Source organism: Cebus imitator, unplaced genomic scaffold, assembly GCF_001604975.1.
Source record: "Cebus imitator isolate Cc_AM_T3 unplaced genomic scaffold, Cebus_imitator-1.0 Scaffold125, whole genome shotgun sequence".
Classification (NCBI taxonomy): domain Eukaryota; kingdom Metazoa; phylum Chordata; class Mammalia; order Primates; family Cebidae; genus Cebus; species Cebus imitator.
Window position 1 is genome coordinate 1,607,923 of NW_016107440.1, and position 21,341 is coordinate 1,629,263.

At 41.2% G+C, this 21,341-nt stretch overlaps 1 protein-coding gene and 2 pseudogenes across 3 annotated transcripts in view; 1 reads left to right on the plus strand and 2 right to left on the minus strand.

Annotated features, from left to right (window-relative positions):
* The window catches only part of CCDC25 (coiled-coil domain containing 25), a 37,465-nt gene extending 17,823 nt beyond the window's left edge, over positions 1-19,642 (minus strand). The window contains exons 1-5 of one of the 3 annotated variants that reach the window (XR_001828656.2): positions 19,489-19,642; positions 15,875-15,922; positions 11,776-11,815; positions 7,006-7,057; positions 2,640-2,715 (exon numbers count right to left, since the gene is read on the minus strand). Coding sequence is in view for 2 of the 3 variants with exons in the window: in XM_017540416.2 (XP_017395905.1) it covers positions 2,640-2,715; positions 7,006-7,057; positions 11,776-11,815; positions 15,875-15,922; positions 19,489-19,516 (244 nt within the window). In the remaining variant the exon portion in view is untranslated. The remainder of the gene's footprint in view (positions 1-2,639; positions 2,716-7,005; positions 7,058-11,775; positions 11,816-15,874; positions 15,923-19,488) is intronic. The other 2 variants (XM_017540416.2, XM_017540417.2) reach the window with 2 other exon arrangements.
* Positions 5,352-5,437, minus strand: LOC119472982 (annotated as a pseudogene).
* A 1,090-nt stretch (positions 19,643-20,732) lies between the features above and the next one.
* Positions 20,733-20,830, plus strand: LOC119472974 (annotated as a pseudogene).
* Positions 20,831-21,341: the final 511 nt, after the last annotated feature.

Sequence of the window (21,341 nt, forward strand, 5' to 3'; positions counted from 1 at the left end):
GTAAAATACTTCAGAAAAATAGATGAGTCAATCATGCTGAAATGTTCATTATTAAATCCAGATGATGGGTATGTGGCTGTTCATTGAAGTTTTTTCAACTTTTCTGTATGTCTGAAAGTTTTTTTTAAATAAAGTTTCTTTAGAAAATCTCCATATACAAGGCACTGTGGGGGATACAAACATGAACAGGCAATGAATCCTGCTCTCCACGACTCTAATGGAGTGAGGTAAGCACATAAATAACTTCGATTAAAAGGAGAACTCATCAAATGCTGATGGAAAGGTACCGGAAAGTGCTAAGACAGCACAGAGAAAGTGGGGCCCTTCAACGCTGAAGACGGAAAAGTGTTCATCGAAGAGGCTAACAGAGCTCAGGAGTTCTGGCAGAAGATGTGAGCCAAATGGGGTGACTTCAAATCCAGTCTCTACCGCACTTGAGACCTCTAAGACCTTGAACAAGTTCCTTAATTCCTTTTAAGATTCCCCCTCTATAATATGAACATAATATATAACTCAACAGGGTGGATAATTTGTGAAGTACTTAGCACGGGGCCAGGCATGTAATTAGTACTCCATCAACGTTAGCAATTACCACCACTACTACACCTACTATGTGAACTTGGAACCTTAGCTTGAATCTGGAATCTGATGATGGCAAGGACAAACCTGAGGGCAGAGGGAGCAATATAAGCCAGGTGCAAGGTTGGAAAACAGGAAATAATGGCTTTGGCTATATAGCGTGAAATACATAAAGGGAGAGAAGTCTGTAGTCAAACCAGAGACGCTTAAGTGCCAGCCTCAGAAGTCCAGACTGAACAGTTTAGGCTGAGGAGAGTCAAGAAAGTTTATAAATTTTTAAAAGTTTAATCTGGAAAGATTCGCAGGGTGAACTCAGAACAGGCTGACCTAAGATTCTAGGCCTATGACCCAGAACAGGGTGATGCTATTGCGACAAACAAGTTTACACCCAATACCCTTGGTTCTGAGCACTGGAGGTGGTCAACTGGGGGAAAAACTTTGTCCCTACAAAGTGCCACAAGTAGAGTGTCCTCTGGAACTCTCATAGCAAAGCCTGTTTTCTCCACATCTTGGCACAACATCTTCTACTGACTCATAAGAGCAAGACCCTTGGGCTTAGCTCCTTATTTGCTAGCTGAGCTATCACTGCAGAAGGTTGAAGAGGAGAGAAAGATAATCAGTGTCATGACTCTTTACTCCTCTGTTTTCTCCAGAACTAGTAAACTATGAAGAGATGAGGAAGAAAGGGGCTGGCCAATATAAGATGTCCAACGCTCTTTTAACAAAGGCATGTCTGCTAGCCAGAGGCATGGGAAGGGATAAGGACATGTGAAGGAATTTGGAACATAGAAGAAAACAATTCCAATTCTTATTTTAGTAACTGATGATCTTAGCCGAAAATCTCAAAAATTCTGTTCTACGCACAAAATGGAATGTCCCCAAATGTATTACATTTTGTTGACTTATAGAGTTGAAAATCAGTGGCTCTGTAAAGTAAGAGTTCTACATTCTTTGGCTAGATGCTGACTCATCATTCAGGCTGCCTAAGCGAGGGTGTGAGCAGCAGTCTGAGTGACGGGGAAAGGGGAATGCTACGCTGCTCTTGTCCTGTAATCGCCAACCCCTGATCCCTGTTATAAGCTGTGGGTCTGCCCCATGTTGATCTTCTACCCAAACCATGATTGCTTTCCAACCCTCTGGAGCATCCCTTCACTTCATCTCAAGCCACAATAACCTCTACCCCATCCAGATCTGTGTTCTGTACCCTAAAATCTGATCTACTGGCCCATTCTTAGCAGAACACCACCTCCTAGTTTCCCTTCTTAGACCTCACCCCTACCCTAATAATCATCCTTCTTGACCCTTCATGATGATTAGATTAAATCTTGCATAGTAGAAATAAATACCAGGTAAGCACCAAGGACAGAAATGCCAGGCCCCACCTAAACCACTTAGGCCAATTGTTCTCAACCCACGTTGCACAGGAGAATAACCCAGGGAGCTTTTAAAAGCTGTGATATTCGAGGATCACCCCAGACCAACTAAATAAGATTCTCTTTGGTGGGGAGGGCAAGTAACAAGATCAACTGACTTAACAATTTCACAATTTAAGAGGGAAAAAGTATGTAAGAGGAGGGGAGAAAGAAAAAGTAGAAAAGTATGATTTGGGGACTTTAATTCTAGAATCTAGTGACAAACAATGGAAATAAAGATACAAACAGCATTAAAAAATAAAGCCACAAAACACATTATTCTTGCTTAGCTATCAAGACTACCAAATTTCCCAGTCTTTTTATAGTAACACTAAGTATAGGCAAATCTAGACAACCTTATATTCAAAGTAAGGAAACAGTAAAAAGAGCTGAGGCTCAGATAGAACCATAAAAACTACAGGGGTTGGGAGATCAGTTTTTAGTTCTTTGACAGGTAGCAAAATTGCCATCCACCTTAAAGAACAAAACATGGCAAAGGCAGAGAACATGTTATTCCTTTGATGTAGGCCAAAGTCAACAGCACGTTCACTAAAATGTAATCCATTTCAGACACAGAGAAAGTCAGTGCTAATTCTAAAACCACCACTAAAAAGTCAGTGTTATAAAACCACCACTAGGAAAACTGACCTTGAATGCTGTTGGCCTTCACAAGGTGAGCACAGTCCATCAGCACTTCCTTTGGGATGTCTTCTATATTTTCTCCCTGAAACACAAAAATAAACCCATTGGTCCACTACCTCATTATTCACTGACACTGGAGCATCCAAAGGGTACCTGCTGCCTTAGCTACTAGGCATGATTTGATTAAAACAGAGGTTCTTCAACTATGTTACAGAACACCGAAAAAATGAAGTAAATTTACTGTGTGCATTATGGGAATGTTTGTTTAAAATAAGAGAAGGCTGTAATATGAAAAATACTGACAATAAGTAAAAAAAGAAAAACACCAGGAAATTTTAAAAAGACCAGAATTAATTATAATTATATCTGAGTAATTTTTATTCTCTTTCTTCTCATTCTAACTTCTAGAAATTGTGTGGGAAAATGGTGCCTATTTTTGACAACTGCATGTCTTCCTAGCCGAGGTCCCTATGACCTTCCTCTCAAAAGAAAATGTGTAGTTTTAGGTCTCAGACATCTGGTAGGTCACCTATCTTCAACTTTAATCACGAAAAAAGTTTTTGTTATATTAGATCTCAACCATTCATTGTAAGGAAGAAGTTACAGAAATGACAGGGATCCTTTGTCTCTACAGAAATTTGTATCAAAATCAAAGATGAGTAAGAGAGGTGATCCTCCTTTTACAGGTGGGGAAACAGGCCAGTCAAGTAACTTGCTCAGAGTCACGTGGCAAGTAAGCAGCAGAACCAGAATCCAAAGCCAGCAGTCTGGCCCCAGAGTCTGAATGAACTCCTTAGTCTTAGTGCATCTCCAACACTTCCTTGGTACCCCCATGTCATTTACTGCAGGAAATTAACCAGTTAAAAGTTACTCAAGGAGCATACACTTTCAAATTGGGCACATTAGGCTGGGTTTAGGGGCTCAGGCCTATAATCCCAACACTTTGGGAAGCCAAGGTGTTCGAGACCAGCCTGGGCAACACAGTGTGACCCCATATCTACCAAAAATTATCAAATTGAGCTCGTTATGTGCTTCCAAAGAAAGGGAAATTGAACTCCTATTCAAATTAATTAATAATTGGTGGTAATGTGAACTTGGGACTACCAACGGTATTTTTCATCTTCTGACACAGCAGACCCCCCAAAGAAAACATTAATCTGACCCAAAATGGAACTTGGTAACACCATACCTGATTTTCTCTAAATCTAATAGTCCCAAAATGGCAAGAAATTGCCTAAAAGAATTCAGAATTTTGCTCCTGCATAGAGTTCATAATCTTCTTTTCCTTCAACATATAGTCCTCAAAAACAAATACTATGAGATGGGGCACAATGTCTAACCTTGCTACTAAACTAAAAAGTGAATGTTATTGCTATAATGAAGTAGCATCTTCAATTGATCAAAATGGTCAGAGGGTTTTTATTTTTATTTTTGAAGTTATAAAACCCAAAAAGGTTTTGGAAAACCTATAAATAATAGATAGCATTTTAAATAAGCACAATATTTTCAGAGGGCAATCTGGCAAAAAAGCAGTTACCAAAATATGTACATCTTTTGACCCAGGAATTCCATTCTTAAGAATTATTCTAAGAGAATAATTAAAAACAAAATATAAAACCAGAAGGTAGTTCACAAAAAGATATTTCTTGGTGATTAATAATGCTGAAAAATTGTAAACAACCTATATTCTGACAAGGGAGTTTCATATTAATTGCAACATATTATTAACCCAATATAGCCAGTCAAAATAACAAATATGAAAATTATATAGCAATATAAAAAAGTTCATAAAATGTCACATTAAAAAGTAATCCAATCATCGAAATCATCCTGGCCAACAAGGTGAAACTCCCTCTCTACCAAAAAATACAAAAATTAGCTGGGCGTGGTGGTGCATGCCTGTATTCCCAGCTACTTGGGAGGCTGAGGCAGGAGAACTGCTTGAACCCAGGAGGCAGAGGTTGCAGTGAGCTGAGATCATGCCGCTGCACTCTAGCCTGGCACCTGGCGAAAGAGCAAGACTCTGTCTCAAAAAAAAAATAATAATAATCCAATCAACCAGGGGATGTCAAGATGGAATGTGAACAAAAGAATTTCACTGTATTACAAACATAGGACATCTCATCACTGAAAGGGGTGGGGGAAAAAGTAGCTTACAGCTAACTTTGAAAAAAGATGTGTTTTTGTTGTTGTTTTGTTGTTCTTGAGACAGAGTCTTGCTCTGTTGCCCAGGCTGGAGTACAGTGGTGTGATCATGGCTCACTAAAGCCTCAGTCTCCTGGGCTCAAGCAAGCCTCCTACCTCAGCCTCCCGAGTAGCTGGGACCACAGGTGGGCATCCCACAACCAGCCACTTTTTTTTTTTTAATAGAGACAGGGTCTCCCTATGTTGCCCAGGCTGGTCCTGAACTTGTAGGCTCAAGTATTCCTCCTGCCTGAGCCTCCCAAAGTGTTAGCATGGAAAACAGTGTTTTGAGTAGAAATGGTTTAAGGCAAAAAGACAACCTGTAGCAATGGATGACAGAGCCATCCCCATGAGCTCATATTTAGCTTAATATAAATACAGATGGAGAGACACAAACAATTACAGCTGTGTGCATATACATGGGTTAGCATACATACATCTCTCTCCTTCTCTGTAAGCTGAGAGGGCCGAAAAGCAATGACACTCCAGTGGTAACAGGCATACCCAGAGCCCAGATCTTTTTACATTTTTTCACGTCACACGTGACAAGGTTCAAGGGTGGCACATCTCACACATGAACATGAACAGCCAATCATCACACTCATAAACTACAAAAGGATCTGTCTAGATCTTGATTTTGAAACACCATTACCAATGAAGGGAACCAGTGTTCCTTGGTGAAATGCCCGATTCTAGAGCTGGGACAGGAAAAATACAAGACGAGCCTGGAGCTCTCTGTAGTGCCAGAAAGTAAGGATGTGCTGCTCCAAGAACAAAAGGATGGCAGCATGTCAGAAGACATGGCAGCCAGCTGAAAGAGCTCCAGCTGAAGCTGCAATGACATCAGTAAAATAACCCGGTTCCAGAACATCCTCAAAGGATAAAACAAACTCAGGAATCTAGGCTGATGCAAATAAATGACTGAATAAATAAATAGGGGAAAAGAGACAAAATATTCCTTCCAGAATTCCAAATAAGGTATATAGACACTCCCCTCACCAGGAAGTCGTGCTTAATTCCATCCTCCACCCACTTGAGTGTGGGCTGGATTTAGTGACTTGCTTCCAAATAAGAGTATGGAAAGGGGGAGAAAAGCAACCTTACAGTGGAGAAACCCCCAAACACTACCCTGGCCAGGGAGTTGAGGCTCACATCATCAATGATAAGTCATGGTAATGCCTGTGCCCACTATGCTGTGATGAGAGAGGCACTTCGCCTCCGTGATATTCTTCCCCCTAAACCCATAACCCGTCTAGTCATGAGAAAAAGTCAGATAAATGCAAACTGAGCAATATTCTACAAAACACCTGATCAGTACTTCTCAAACTGTCAAGGTCATAAAAAACTGAGAAAGAATGAGAAATTGTCACAGACTAGAGGAGACTAGGCAGACAGAACTCAATGTAATATGGTACTCTAGAATGCTAGAAGAAAAAGAGGGCATCAATAGAAAACTGGTGAATCCAAATGAAGTCCAGAGTTCAAGCGACAGCAAGGTGCCAAGGTTAGTTTCTTCATCTTGACAAATCTACCATAGTAATGTAACATGTGAATGATGGGAGAAACAAGGTGAAGGGTGGATGAGAACTTTGTATGACTTCTGCCACTTTTCTGTAAATCTAACATTTTTCCAAAGTTAAAAGATTATCAAAAAGAAAGCAGTACACTCACAAGCATATATACCCTATGATTCAACTATATAACACATACAAATGGAGACAGATTGAAAAAATAGTGGTACTGTATTACTAGGGGCCATTACATCTTTTTTCTTTTATTACTAGTATGTTCTTTTAAACTTCCTAAAGAAGTCCATAACTGGAAACACATAGCCTTCACTGAGGCAGGAGAATCATATGAGCCACACATAATATCCACTGGAGGAGACAGAAAATCTGGCAGTATCAACCGAATCGAAAGGGAAGGAAAGCAGAGGTGACAGACGACACACCTGAAGTGTAGGACCAAGCAGTGCGTCCAGCTGGGAAATATGTACACTAATCTCAAAAATCACCTAGAATGTTCCATAGTGATTTTCTGGGTCAGAGGGAAGGCATGTCTTCATTCGTTAACTTTTAGATTTGCATCCAGACTTATTACTTTAAACAATTTAATTGCAAAAGATAAAGAACAAGATATGATGCATCATCTGCAGAAAAGTCAAGAATCCATATTTAAATTCAGTTACCTTATGTAATCGAAGGTATACATGAGCCGAAGAGAGTTTGTCCACATGAAACCTATAAAGAATGAAAACTGCTTTTAGCAAGAAGCACAAGACAATCATCTCCTCAGGGCACAAGCCATTTAAAGCATTCTAGTCTAAAAGGGCTTCAATCCGTGCCTGCCATGTATGAAGCATCATGAGGAGTATAAAGCACAGTCACCACCTCCAAAGTGTTCCCCATCACCATGAAGAGGTACGAGAACTACTGAGTAACGCAGCTGTAAGTGAGTAAATGCCAAGATAAGTAGAGATATTAAATATTTACTGTGCTGAGAAGGGTGATTTTTCAAGATTTAAAAAGAACTATCAGTGACCAAAGGCTTCATGATAAAAAAGGAAACGGTGACATGTGGCTGGCCCCTGCGATGATTAAAAGTTCCCTGAAGCAGAGGACTTAGAGCAAAACCATAGAAAGGAATTTCCGGTGGAAAGAGTGGCAATGGAAGAAGTCAGTGAGTCTCCAATGCTGCAAGCCTGGGATGAGCAGAACCACAGTTTGGGAGAAAAAGATGACAGTTTTATTTGCGACATCCCAAATTTCCAGTGACAGCAAAACAATCCAAAGAGAATGTCAAGGAGAGAGCTGAAAGAGTTAGATGAGGCCTAAAGATGCTAAGCAGAACACATTATTAAATGGGTTACAATTCAATAACGTAACCCGATAAGTCACCAGCCCAACAGTTCATCAGCCCTATGTTCTGACAGTGACACTAATATACATCTCCTGGGTGAGCATTGCCCTTTACTGACATTGTCCTAAAAACATTCAGAATGTTCCCACCCCTTAAATTTACCTTTTATTATGGCTCTATCATCTATCAATTTAATTAGACCTTTTAAAATCTATGCAACATTCAGGATATGAGATTTTCACATTTTCAATTCGCCAATGAACTTTTTTTTTTTTTTTGAGACGGAGTTTCGCTCTTGTTGCCCAGGCTGGAGTGCAATGGCGCGATCTCGGCTCATCGCAACCTCCGCCTCCTGGGTTCAGGCAATTCTCCTGCCTCAGCCTCCTGAGTAGCTGGGATTACAGGCATGTGCCACCATGCCCAGCTAATTTTTTGTATTTTTAGTAGAGACGGGGTTTCACCATGTTGACCAGGATGGTTTCGATCTCTTGACCTCGTGATCCACCCGCCTCGGCCTCCCAAAGTGCTGGGATTACAGGCTTGAGCCACCGCGCCCGGCCCCGCCAATGAACTTGACTTTCTCTTTCAAATACCTGGAGATGACCCCTCAGAATCCCAGCATCACACAACAAAGAAGGTAACACGATTGTCACTTCATGATTCGTTAACTTTGGTTGATATGGTTTGGATTTGCATTCCCACCACATCTCAGGCTGAATTGTAATTCCCAATCTTAGAAGTGGGGCCTGGTGGGAGGTGACTGAATCATGGGGGTAGATCCTTCATGAATGGTTTGGCACTATCCCCTTGGTGCTGTTCTTGTGATAGAGTGCTCACGAGAGTTGGTTGTTTAAAAGTGTGTAGCCCCACACCCTGCTCCTGCCATGTGCCTTCCACCATGATTGAAAGTTCCCTGAGGCCTCCCAGAAACAGGCACCACCATGCTTCCTGTACAGCCTGCCAAACCATGAGCCAATTAAACCTCTTTACAAATTAACCAGTCTCAGGTATTTCTTTACAACAATGCAAGAACAGACTAACGCAATAGTCATACTGCTTCCTTGGTCCCTTGGTCCTTACCTTTCCAGACTGAAGAGTATCCAGAAAATTCTCAAGAGGCACCATTATATCCCCTTATATGTTTCTCTAGCCATTTTCTTAAGCACTAATGAATGTTGTAGAGGTAAAAATGGTCAGTCACACCTAGTACAAGTGTAGACTGTATGATTCTAAATAAAAGTGCCGTCTTTAAAGGGGTTAGTCATCTTGCTATTCACTGTGCATACAAAAAAGTTGACGGTCTTTTGGCACACAGTCTATGATGACTCTAGGTTTTACTCTTAATCATTACTGATAACCAGAAATGAACGTAACATCTTATTTGATTTATATTTCTCCAAATGGTTCCCTTACTCATTTGCATTCCCATGTGAGAGATTCATGCTATCACCTTCAGCTGGGTATTTTCTAGCCAGAAAAACCTGTGCTTTTTGCAAATCTAAAAATTACATATCTCATTATCCTCTTTCAGAATCTTAGGAAAATATCGCACTAGTACCCAAGTTAACTGAGAAGTTACCTCTCGCTCTCCAACTTTTATTTGCTTTAAGCTAGTTCTCTATTTACAACATCTCCTTCCCTATGTACCTACAGTAGATTGTATTCTGATTTTTCTTAAAGGTCTCTGATAGAGAATTTTGTCAAAAGAAATACCCAAATAATTCAATATATATTCAATGATATTCATACATAAGTGGAGAAAGAACCAAAACACACACAGGAATATCACTGCCAAAATACACCAACTTTACCAATATACACCAATTTCAGGTTTGTACATGATAGATACACCTCTACAAAGGGCAGGGGGCAATGGATGAAAGCATAAGAGAAAAAATAAAAACCCGGCTCTATAAACAAACTATCTTGAGCAAGTTTCCTTTAAAAAGAAACAACTTCTCAAACTTTTCTAAATATTTGCTCAAAGCTTAAATTATAGCCATAGTTTCCTCTTGTCCTTGTTACCTTCCTCACCCTGCTGAATCCCTGTTACCCTTTTCTGAACACAGAGACCAGAAACTTCACTAAATGAGCATCAACTGTCTGAGGATACAGATTCAGGGCCCTGGAGCTGGGCTGTCCAACTACTTAAAGTGGAGTCTGTGGAAATCTAATCATTAGGAGGTCTGGACACAGTAAATGCACACTATTTTTATTTTCCTTCATTTAAAGATAAATTTCGGGCTGGGCATAGTGGCTCACGCCTGTAATCCCAGCACTTTAGGAGACCAAGGTGGGCGGATCACTTGAGGTCCAGGAGTTTGAGACCAGCCTGGCTGACATGATGAAACCCCATCTCTATTAAAAATACAAAAAAATTAGTGGGGCATGGTGGTGTGCGCCTCTAGTCCCGGCTACTCAGGAGGCTGAGGCAGGAGAATCACTTGAACCTGGGAGGTGGAGGTTACAATGAGCTGAGATTATGCCATTGTACTCCAGCCTGGGCAACAAGAGCAAAACTCCATCTCAATTAAAAAAAAAAAAAGAAAAGAAATTCCTTTGTTCTTAGCTCTTCTTGGTTCCTGGGTGTGGACTTCAAAGAGGTTGGACAGGCAGGAGATTATTTCCACTGGGGTTATGAACTAGCCCCTTCATAATGGGGTACGCTGCAGCAACAGAGGTGGCCCTTTAGAGAGCTCCTGCAGATATGCCTGGGGATTCTGAGGATAGCCACATTTAAGGGTAGCTTGAGTTGCTCTCTGTGCAGTATTTCCTCCACTGAATGCTCAATGTTGTATATTTTATTGAAAACTCAATTAACTCTTATAAAAAGCAGTAGCCTCAACTCTGTCACTGGAGGGAATTAAGTGAAGGGTCTATGTCCACATTTGGAGAAAAGTCCAGAGAGAGCAGCAGCAACAGCCTGGGAGAAGAAGGAAGTTGGAGCCAAAAGAGTAGCAGCCTGGAGGAAGAGAGAAGCAGTGACTTAGAACCAGAGCTGGAGCCAGTAGCAGACAGAGCAGACCCATTCAGTTTCTCTTCACCTTAATTTGCTCATCTGGAAGATGGGCATAATATTAATACTTATTTCACAGGGTTGTTGTGAAATTGAATGTATTAATGGACGTAAATATTTAGTAGTATTTGGTATATAGTTAAGCGCTTGATAGGTGTTCACTATCACTATCATAATAATGTGAACGGAATCCAGGTGCCTTTCTCTTCAGGGATAGCATTTGGTAGGACGTATGAGGAGTCAGGAACATGATTTCCCACTCCATAGGCAGGACTGTGCTCCAGGAGAGACATTACTAGGGTCAGAGTCAGTGGTGGAAACTGAAGATAAAGAAAAGAAAGTGAACTGGGTGTGGGAGTGTTATAAGACAGAAGTCCATGTATTCCTAAAAGGTCCCAGGTCTGAATGGCAGAAGTCTATATGATGTTCTAAGACAAAGAAAAGAATTCAGCTTAAATGAAGTATTTTTGTTTGTTTTGTTGTTGTTGTTGTTGTTTTTGGACTGGGTTTTGTGAGCAAAAGAAATTATCTCAAAGGGAGACTAAGAAAGTATATGTTATTATTTAAAACAGTTCCCAGAAATTGTTTTAGAAAGAAGGCACTGGGGTCTGATCAAGTCAGAGCTAAACTCATCAGGGAGTTTAGAAGACAAGGAGGAACAAGTATGTTTCCTTTAAAGCTGGACCGGTCAGAACCTGCATCTGTTCCATCTGCATGGATGCTTGTATCTAATTTCTTCATTGCTTCTTGTGAAGTCTTCATTTTTCCACAACAGCAGTGGCCTGAATTTAAGTGAGGTGTCATGTCAGTAACTTACTATGGCGTTGAGATGAAAGGAGAGAAAATAAGGCTTGTGTCCTAGAGGCCTTTGCTCTCAAGCCTGAGATCAAACCCAAAAACATCATTTCCAACTTGCAAAGTAACTAGAAATGAAGGGAACTGGCAGTCAGCTGTTTACTCCTGAAGACCCATGAACCACAGTACAAAGCACGATTCCAGTTTAATCACAGGAGTTGGGTGCTCGGCCAAGTCTAAGAAAGGAAATGATGATCCACAAAGGGCAGAACCAAAACTGTTACTTACCAGATATCTTCAGGCCAGCCATGCTTGATCAGATCTTCATCTGCAATGAGATACGAGAAAACAAAGAAAGAAAAATTATCAAATGAAGGTACCCCAGGGTTTATAAGTTAAGAATGGGAGAAATGTCAGCTTCTCCCACAAATTTATCTCGCCTCAATGAAAAATAGTAATTCAGAGGCCTTGATGCTTGAAAATACAGAAAAATAAAAATAATTTTCACAATTGAACAATACAAACTTTATAATTTTTATATTTATATAATGCTTCTAATCTAAAGCTCAAAGATGTTATTTCTATATGAAGATAATAAAACTAACACTGACAAAACAAAGCAGCTGAATCATTAGATGTTTTAGAAGATCAATTCACTTAATACTTAAATATTAAAATGATCTTGCTGAAACTTTAAAACAATATATATTTTACTTCTTTAAGAAAAAATAACTTGGTTATAAAATTATAGAAAATTCAAGCAAAATGAACATCAGAAGTATAAAAAGAAACTTAAATCATCTAAAATTCCATCACATATGGAAATAAAATACCAGAAGAAACAGCTAACAGGGTGGAAAGTAATTGTCTGGGGAGGTAGAGGTGGGGTGGAACATGGATATTAAGAAGAATCTGATTTTTAATTCTAAGCATTCTATTACTACTTGACTTTTTAAACTATGTATTTGTTATATGAAAATAAAAATTAAGAAAGTTCTTTGGAAACAGTGACTACCTAATTGTATCATATGAATACATTTTTATATTGTTGGCCCTTGGGTGTTTCTAATTATAAATGCTTCAATAAATTTTATTAAATAAGTTGTCCATATTTCTGATTATTTCCTTAAGGTATATTTCTAAAAGCTAAAGTGTTAGCTCAAAGGGAATGCACATTTTTTTAAGGCTAATATATATTACCACAGAAAGGTTATACCAATAATTATTTCTTATAGCCATATTGATAATTAGTAATAATTCTATTTAATACATAAGTATTTAAGTATAAAATGCCAATTTAAAAATTGTAAATGAGGTTGGGCACAGTGGCTCACACCTGTAATCCCAGCACTCTGGGAGGCTGAGGTGAGTGGATCACCTGAGGTCAGGAGTTTGAGACCAGCCTGGCCAACATGGCGAAACCCCATCCATCTCCACTAAAATTACAAAAATTAGCCAGCCATGGTAGCACGCACCAGTAGCCCTAGCTACTCAGGAGGCTGAGGTGGGAGAATTCCTTCAATCCAGGAGGTGGAGGTTGCAGTGAGCTGAAATTGCACCATTGCACTCCAGTCTGGGTGACAGGGTGAGACTCTCTCTCTCAAAAAAAAAAAGTAAACAATTCATATGTGATGATTTAAAATGTACCCAAGAAAGTATGGTCTATATAATTTGAATGGGGTATTTACTGTCCAGAAAAGGAAAAGCAACAGGAAGACACATCTTGGGTGAGGGCATTCTTAGCAACTGTAGCCACCATCAGTTTTCTGAAAGGCTTTCGAATGGTTTAAGCAGGGCTGAGCAAATAGCAAAAAGGTAACCAGAAAAAGGAAAGGGAAATTTAAAAATCTCTTTCCCTCAAAGTTTGGCAAAGTTTGGCTCTCTGATGACACCTGTTGGCTGACAAAAAGAACAGACCTGAAAGCTTTTCAGTGAAAATAAATCATTCCATTTAAATTGATGGCTCCATCGAGTTCTTGGTCAGAAATCATCAAGGCTATTAGAAATAAGTGCAACATGCTAGGAATGCCAGACAATGGGGTGATTTAGAAAAGAAACATCCATTCTTACAAGACAGCCTAGGAAAAGTTGATACGTCCAAATGACTCTAAGGGTTCCTAGGGAAAAAGTGTTCCATACGTACGTAACAGACATTCATTCATTTATTTCAGACAATAGGCTCTCGCTCTGTCACTCAAGCTGGAATGCAGTGGCATGATCACGGCTCACTGCAGCCTACCTCCCAGGCTCAAGCGATCTTCCTGCCTCACCCTCTTGAGTATCTAGGACCACGTGTGTGTGCCACTACGCCCAGCTAATATTTTCTTTTATTATTGTTTCTTGCAGAGACAGGGTCTCCCTATGTTGCTCAGGCAGGTCTCGAACTCCTGGGCTCAAGTGATCTTCCCGCCTCAGCCTGTCAAGTGCTAGGATTACAGGCCACCATGCCTGGCCTCTTACATTTCTTTCTACATAAGTTTTAGTGACAGCAAAATGCCGCTCTAGAGGGCTCTAAAAATATCATCTAAATTTACATTTGTGACATAGATTCTATATCTAGATTTGTATCTATGTATTCCTACGACAGACATTTAAAGGATTCCACAATCTAGTGCATCCTAACCCACTCCTCCACAAAGCCTTCTCAGCTTTCAATCACGTTTACTATCTCTGATCTGTCTACTTCGACAGCATTTACTATTCACATTACTCATTGCTTCATATTCATTTTACTTCATTTTCTGTGTAATTTTTAAAAATAGACTTTACTTTTTAGAGTAGGTTCACAACAAAATTGAGCCATACTTATTTCTGTGTGTGAGTCCACATGAAGGCTGTGAAAGCTCAAACTAAATCTTCCTCCTGGGACACCTCACACAGGCTGGAACATGGTCCCACACAGAGAAGCCCCCAGTAAACAGTAAATGAACAGAGAAGTGGGAATGTCACTGGCACAGCTGCCTGAGGTTGGCACCACTGCTAACCCATCCGTGTGAACCAGAATCGAGGCAGCTCTTCACACGCCCTCCCCGAGCTGCACAGTCCAAGCCTGCACAAGCATATGTGGCAGCTCTGCTAGTGCTTCTCAGTGATCTAAGTCTCGGGGTCCCACTCTTGATATGGTACAAAGAAAAAGATTTGGATTTGTATTGACTGTAGATAACCATGACTCCTGCTACTCCGCCTTACTGTTCAACATAACATAGGGAGAGAGCAGCACCTCCTCAGCTACATAAGAAAAATGCTTTAACAATCAGTCTTACTTACGATGATTTATGGGTTAGGAAAAATATAAAACTCAAGTATTACTATGTTGCAGACTGCTTCACCATTAAGTAACACTCTAAGTTAATGTCATAATTTTATTATCATGAAAAAGTACTCTTCTTTTTTTAAACTTTAGTTCAAATTTATCAGTGGGCCAAAAAATGTATTTAGCAGATTGAGACTGGCTTTCAAAAATGAAATAAAACAGAAACAGTAAAAAGAGGGACTAGCAAGAAGTATGAGTAATTTCTGCAGGTTTTTGTTTTAGCAATACGAATGTGTACATCAAAATATAACGTACTTCATACTAAGAAGAGTGATCAACAAAGCTTGAAAAAAACTAGTAACTTAACTCACAAAGAGCATCTTCAGCCTCAAAAACCCCAGTAGATATGTTTTCACTAATTTCACTAATTTAACCATTTAAAAATGGTTGTAAAACATAGATGGGGGGCGCGGGGGCGCCGTGGCTCACGCCTATAATCCCAGCACTTTGGGAGGCTGAGGTGCGTGGATCACCTGAGGTCAGGAGATTAAGACCAGCCTGGCCAACATGGCAAAACTCCATCTATAGTAAAAATACAAAAATTAGTCAGGTGTGGTGGCACGTGCCTGTAGTTCCAGCTACTCGGGAGGCTGAGGTGAGAGAATCACTTGAACACAGGAGGCGGAGGCTGCAGTGAGCAGAGATGGCACCACTGCACTCCAGCCTGGGTAACAGAGTGAGATTCCCTCTCAAAAAAGAAAAAAAGATGGAAATGATCTCTTCAAAGTTCAAACCACAGAGGATTTTTTTTTCATTTGAAGTAAATTAGCAAAGGTTAATCTCTGATTTATATTACCGTAAATCAAATAACAACAAAATACTTGTTATAAAGTTTCTAATCAGCAACAGATGAGCCAATCAGTTCAAATACTATTTGATATAATGACATTCTAGGAAAGTTAATCCTTTGGAGTTCCTTTTACTGGGTGAGCTTGTTTTGTTTCTCAAAAGCTAGTTTATCAAAGTAGGTAAAAACTCAGAACCAACAAACTGGGTAAGGACATGGAAGGTGGTGAGTGAGTGACAACACTTACCTGCTGAAAATTTCAAAACCAAATGCTTTTGACAACTTACTTTCATATTTGTCCTTTCCCATGTAAATAGTGTAGACAGATGAATTCACTAAGATAAAATAAAAATAAAAAACAATTAGTAACTTCATCACCAACAAAATTGTTTCATGTGAAAAACAAGAGACAATGCTTAGATTAGGGGTTGGCACCCCACGGCCCATGATCCAAATCCAGCCTACCATATGTTTTCGGACAGCCCTTGAGCTTAAGAATGCTTTTTACGTTTTCAAAGGGTTGAAAAAAAAAGCAAAACAAATAATAAGCTACACAGGTTGTAGGTGACTCACAAAGCCTAAAATATTTACTATCTGGCCCCAAAAGGAAAAGTCTACCATCGCTACCAATGACTACTTGACTACTTTCCTGCTTTCTCAGGGTTACAGCTCAATGGGATCCTCAGTCCAGTCCTATACTTTTGCCTTCTTTAAGAGTTAAAAAAAAGAAAGAAAGAAAGAAAACAAAACAAAACCCTGCAACAAAGTTCCCTTGTTTACCAAAGTTTTATTTTTCACAGTTTTATTCAGCCACTATTATACATATTCCAGGTGTGTTGCAAATTCTAATGGGCTCTCTACCACATTCAGGGGTTAGAGTCGCTGATTTTGAAGTTGGGTTTTGAATTTTGTTTCTAATTATTTTAATAATATGGGTAAAACAAACCACAGGTACAGAGGCGGAGAAATAGCTTATGGCACACACTGTGGAAGCCTGAACTACTGAGAAAAATAAGGAAATATCAGTGTGACAAAGGAGTAAGACTGTGGTCTGTGAGTTACAACGTCCCTGGGCCTCAATCTTTTTATTTCTAAAGAGAAAGTATCACCTTATTCAAACCTACACAGACAATGCGGAACTAGTTTCACTTAAATCTCACCTTTTGGCTGGGCGTGGTGATTCATGTCTTTAATCCCAGCACTTTGGGAGGCCAAAGCAGGCAGATCACTTGAGGTCAGGGGTTCGAGACCAGTCTGCCCAACATGGTGAAACCCAGTCTCTACTAACAAAATACAAAAATTAGCTGGGCTTGGTGGCATGTGCCTGTAATCCCAGCTACTTGGGAGATTGAGGCAGGAGAACTGCTTGAACCCAGGAGGTAGAAAATGCAGTGAGCTGAGATCACACCACTGTACTCTAGCCTGGATGACAGAGAGATTTCATCTCAAAACACACACACAACACACACACACACACACACACACACACACCCCTCACCTATTGTAATTCCAGCGCTTTGGGAGGTCAAGGTGGGCAGATCACTTAAGCTTAGGAGTTCAAGACCAGCCTGGGCAACATAATGAAACCTTGTCTTTACTAAAAATAAAAAATCAGCCAGGCATGTTGGCTGGCACCTGTAATCCCAGCTGAAGCACAACAATCACTTGAACCCAGGAGGCGGAGGTTGCAGTGAGCCAAGATCGTACCACTGCACTGCAGCCTGGGCAACAAAGGAAGACTCTGTCTCAAAAATAAATAAATAAACTAAACTAAATCTCGCCTTTAGGCTGGGCGCAATGGGTCACACCTGTGATTCCAGCACTATGGAATGCCAAGGCGGGCAGATCACCTGAGGTCAGGAGTTCGAGACCAGCCTGACCAACATGGAGAAACCCTGTCGCTACTAAAAAAAAATACAAAATTAGCCAGGCATGGTAGCGCATACCTGTAATTCCAGGAAATATCAGTGTGACAAAGGAGTAAGACTGTGGTCTGTGAGTTACAACGTCCCTGGGCCTCAATCTTTTTATTTCTAAAGAGAAAGTATCACCTTATTCAAACCTACACAGACAATGCGGAACTAGTTTCACTTAAATCTCAGCTACTTGGGAGGCTAAGGAGGGAGAATCGCTTGAACCAGGGAGGTGGAGGTTGGAGTGAGCCCAGATTGCACCATAGCACTCCAGCAAACCTCACCTTTAACAAGCAAGCATACAGAGTAGCAATAGAATAGAAAGCACCGTGAGTAAGTCAAAAAATGACATTCATTTATTCAACAAGCATTTATTGAGAACTATTAGCCAGTCATTAGGGAAACAAGTACAGTAGCCCCCCCTTATCTGGGGGGGATGCCTTCCAAGATCTCCAGTAGATGCTTGATACCAAGGACAGTACTGAATTCCATATATAAAGGTACTTGCACGTAATGATGCTTTGGTCAACAACAAACCACGCATACTATGGTGGTCCCATTACATTATAACGGAGATGAAAATTTTCGATCACTTTCTCCTGATGGCCTCGTAGCCATCATAACACTGTGGTGCAACTCATTACTTGTTCTATGTTGAGACCCATTTAAATAAGCAAATACTATTGCATTACAATTGCCTACGGCATTCAATACAGCAACGTGCTGGACAGATTTGTAGCCTAGGAGCAACAGGGTATACCGCACAGCCTACGTTTGCAGTAGGCCGGACCATGGGTTTAAGGATACTCTAGGATGTTGCTACAACGATGAAACCGCCTAATGAAGCATTTCTTAGAACGTATTCTTGTCATTGAGGGATGCATGACTACTAGTTTTTCCTATATACCTATGATAACGTATCAGTTCGGTGGAGTAAGAGATTATTGACAACTAATAATAAAATAGAACAATTATAACAATATAATGTAAAAGTTACGCGAATCTGCTCTCTCTCGTGCGCTCTCTCAAAATCTTACTGTACGGTACTCATCCTTTTTCTTCTTGTTATGATATGACCACAGAGAGTGAAACCCAGGACAAGTAGGGAGTACTGTAAATAGATCCTGTCCACGCCCTCAAGGGGCTTACACTCTAGCTCAAGCAGACACCATTTAATACCACGTGATAAGTGCAATGCCAAAGGCATTCTTGGAACGTTAAGTGGGTCCCAGAAAAGGAATAGCTAAGCACTCTTGGGGTGGGAGCTCGGGTCAGGAAAGGCATCTTGGAAAAGATGGGCCAAAACTGTCTTAAGGGAATCAGCTGAGGGTTCGTTTTAGGAAAGGGGAATAACAGGAACAGAATAAAGCCAAGTCGGGACACCGCAGTTCCTGGGAACGAAAGGCACCCTTTCCTTATTTGCCAAAGATTAAGTCAGAAGCATTATCACAGGTCACTTTCGAGATCTGGGACATCAACTGCCCAGGAAGTGGCTGTGTGACATTCCAGGGTCTTTTTATTGCTTTCTTTTGCGTCCCAGACCCTACAACCCCTTCCTGAAAGGGTAAGGCGCACTTCCCTTAAGCAAAAGTTGCTAGCGGGTGTCCCCTTCCTCACGGGGGATAATTGCCAGGGTGCAGCCGGAATAAAAGCCGCAGATGGGAGGTGGGAAGAAGACTGGGGATAAGGTGTGTGGAGAAGCCCACAGGCTCTGCCCAATTCCAGGGAGTGACAGGACGTCCTTCCGGCTGGGGGACGAGAACTCCCGGACACAAACATAGCAGTGGCATCGCCCCTCCGCGCCCCCCACGCCGTGACGAGGGGACGTGAGAGGGACAGACGCGCTGAGGGACCGAGCGGCCGCGGGAAGAGGCACTGGCATCGAGGAGGCGTTTTGGGGCGAGGTTCAGGCGCAGCGGCGGGCTGGGGATCCCGGCATCGGAGCCCGCTGTCCAGCAGGGTCCGGGGAGGACGCGGCGCCCACTCACCGCTGCTGCTGCTGAAGTAGAACACCATGATCTCGGCGGCCGTGCGGCGACCCCACCGCGGAGCGGCAGCGCTCAACTCCGGAAGCTCAGGACACCAGTGGCGCGGCGGTCGCCTGGTCCCCGGAACTCCTCTGTGCACTTCCGGAGGACGTCGGGTGGCGTCACAACCCCGGTCGTGGGCGCCACCGTTAATCCCGGCGAGGCGAAGGGTATTGGCAAGGAGTCTGGTTCCGCGATTTGTGGGCTGAGGGAAAGACGCTGGGCATCTTGGGCACATTGGTTATCCTTTCTGCGCTTCACTTTCCTTAGCAGTGAAATGAAGGTGACACTAGAGCAGCTAACTCACAGGATTTTTTTTTAGAGTTAAATAAGTTAATGGGGACCAAGAGTTTAGAACACAGCACTCAAGCTTGTTCCTGATACTCACCGGGACAGTATACCTCTTGGGGACTGGACTTTGTTCTGGCTTAAATTGAAGGCCTGCCATCCCAAACCTCTGAACCTCAGAGGTTCTCCTGCTGTGAAGTGGGAATGATCATACTCATGTAAAGCTCCTACAGTACTTGTCTTTGCCCTGATTATTTCTCTTGAGAAAGCACTTTTATCTGAGGAATGTAAGTCCCTTGAAATTACCCGGTCTTGAGAGGCATTAAAATGAGACCCCATCACGTTCCACTTCCCCCTTGAGCTATGTATTCATCTCCTGAAACTACTTGCTTTTGCCACAGGTAGTTATCTACTAAACAGTGCCACACAAGACACTATGACCCACACCCTATAGCTTAACAATGTCTAGCCAATCACTGATCCATGTAGTTCCTATAAATCAATGAGAATACTTGACAGTTTTGTATCAGCTTCACTTCCTTTCCCCTTTTCGTCTTTAAAAACCCTGCTTGTAGCAAAGGCCGGACAGAGCTCTTTTTTTTTTTTTTAAGAGATGTGGTTTCTCCATGTTGGCCAGGCTGGTCTCGAACTCCAAACCTCAGGTGATCCGCCCACCTCCGCCTCCCAAAGTGCTGGGACTATAGGCGTAAGCCACCGCGCCCGGCCGGGACAGAGCTCTTATCCGAGGCGGGGAGGGGTGGAAATCTTCTGGGCAGTTGTCCCCACTTTAACTCAAGCAAACTCTACATTTTTGCCTCAGCCTTTTCCTTTTAAACTGACACATCACTGTCACTGACTTCATTCTATGAAATCGAATTCTGTGAAATTGTGTCACTCAACGAAATTTATTTACGTAGTCGCTTTGGCAGCACATATACTAAAATTGGAATGATACAGAGAACACTAACATGGCCCCTGCTCAAGAATGACGTGCAAATTTGTGAAAATTAAATTTGAAAAAATAAAACCCTAAATTTATTTGAAACTAAAAATGTGCCAGAGACACTGTACCAGGAGCTGGTAACACAAATAACAATAGGTAACAATAACTGTTTTAGGAACTTTCTGGTTTTCCAAAGTACGAGTTTAGCTCTGTTCTATAAACAGTAATTGTTTTGAGGCTCTCAGTTGTATTATTTGTAAAAATGGTAATGTCAATAGATATTAATACCTTACAGATTGTGGTGAGGAGTAAATGAAACAAAACAGGTAAAGCATCCAAGAATGCCTGGCACACAGCAGGTGTTGATTTATATTTTAATTTGAAAAATAAAATAGTGAATAGAAACCTAAAGTTACTAATAAAAAAAAAGCGAAATTAACAATCAAGCTTCAAATGTGAAAAGTAAGTGCATCAATAATCTTGGAGAGGCCATTTTTACAAAAACTTCTTTTTTTTTTTTTTTTGAGACAGAGTTTCGCTCTTGTTACCCAGGCTGGGGTGCAATGGCGCGATCTCGGCTCAC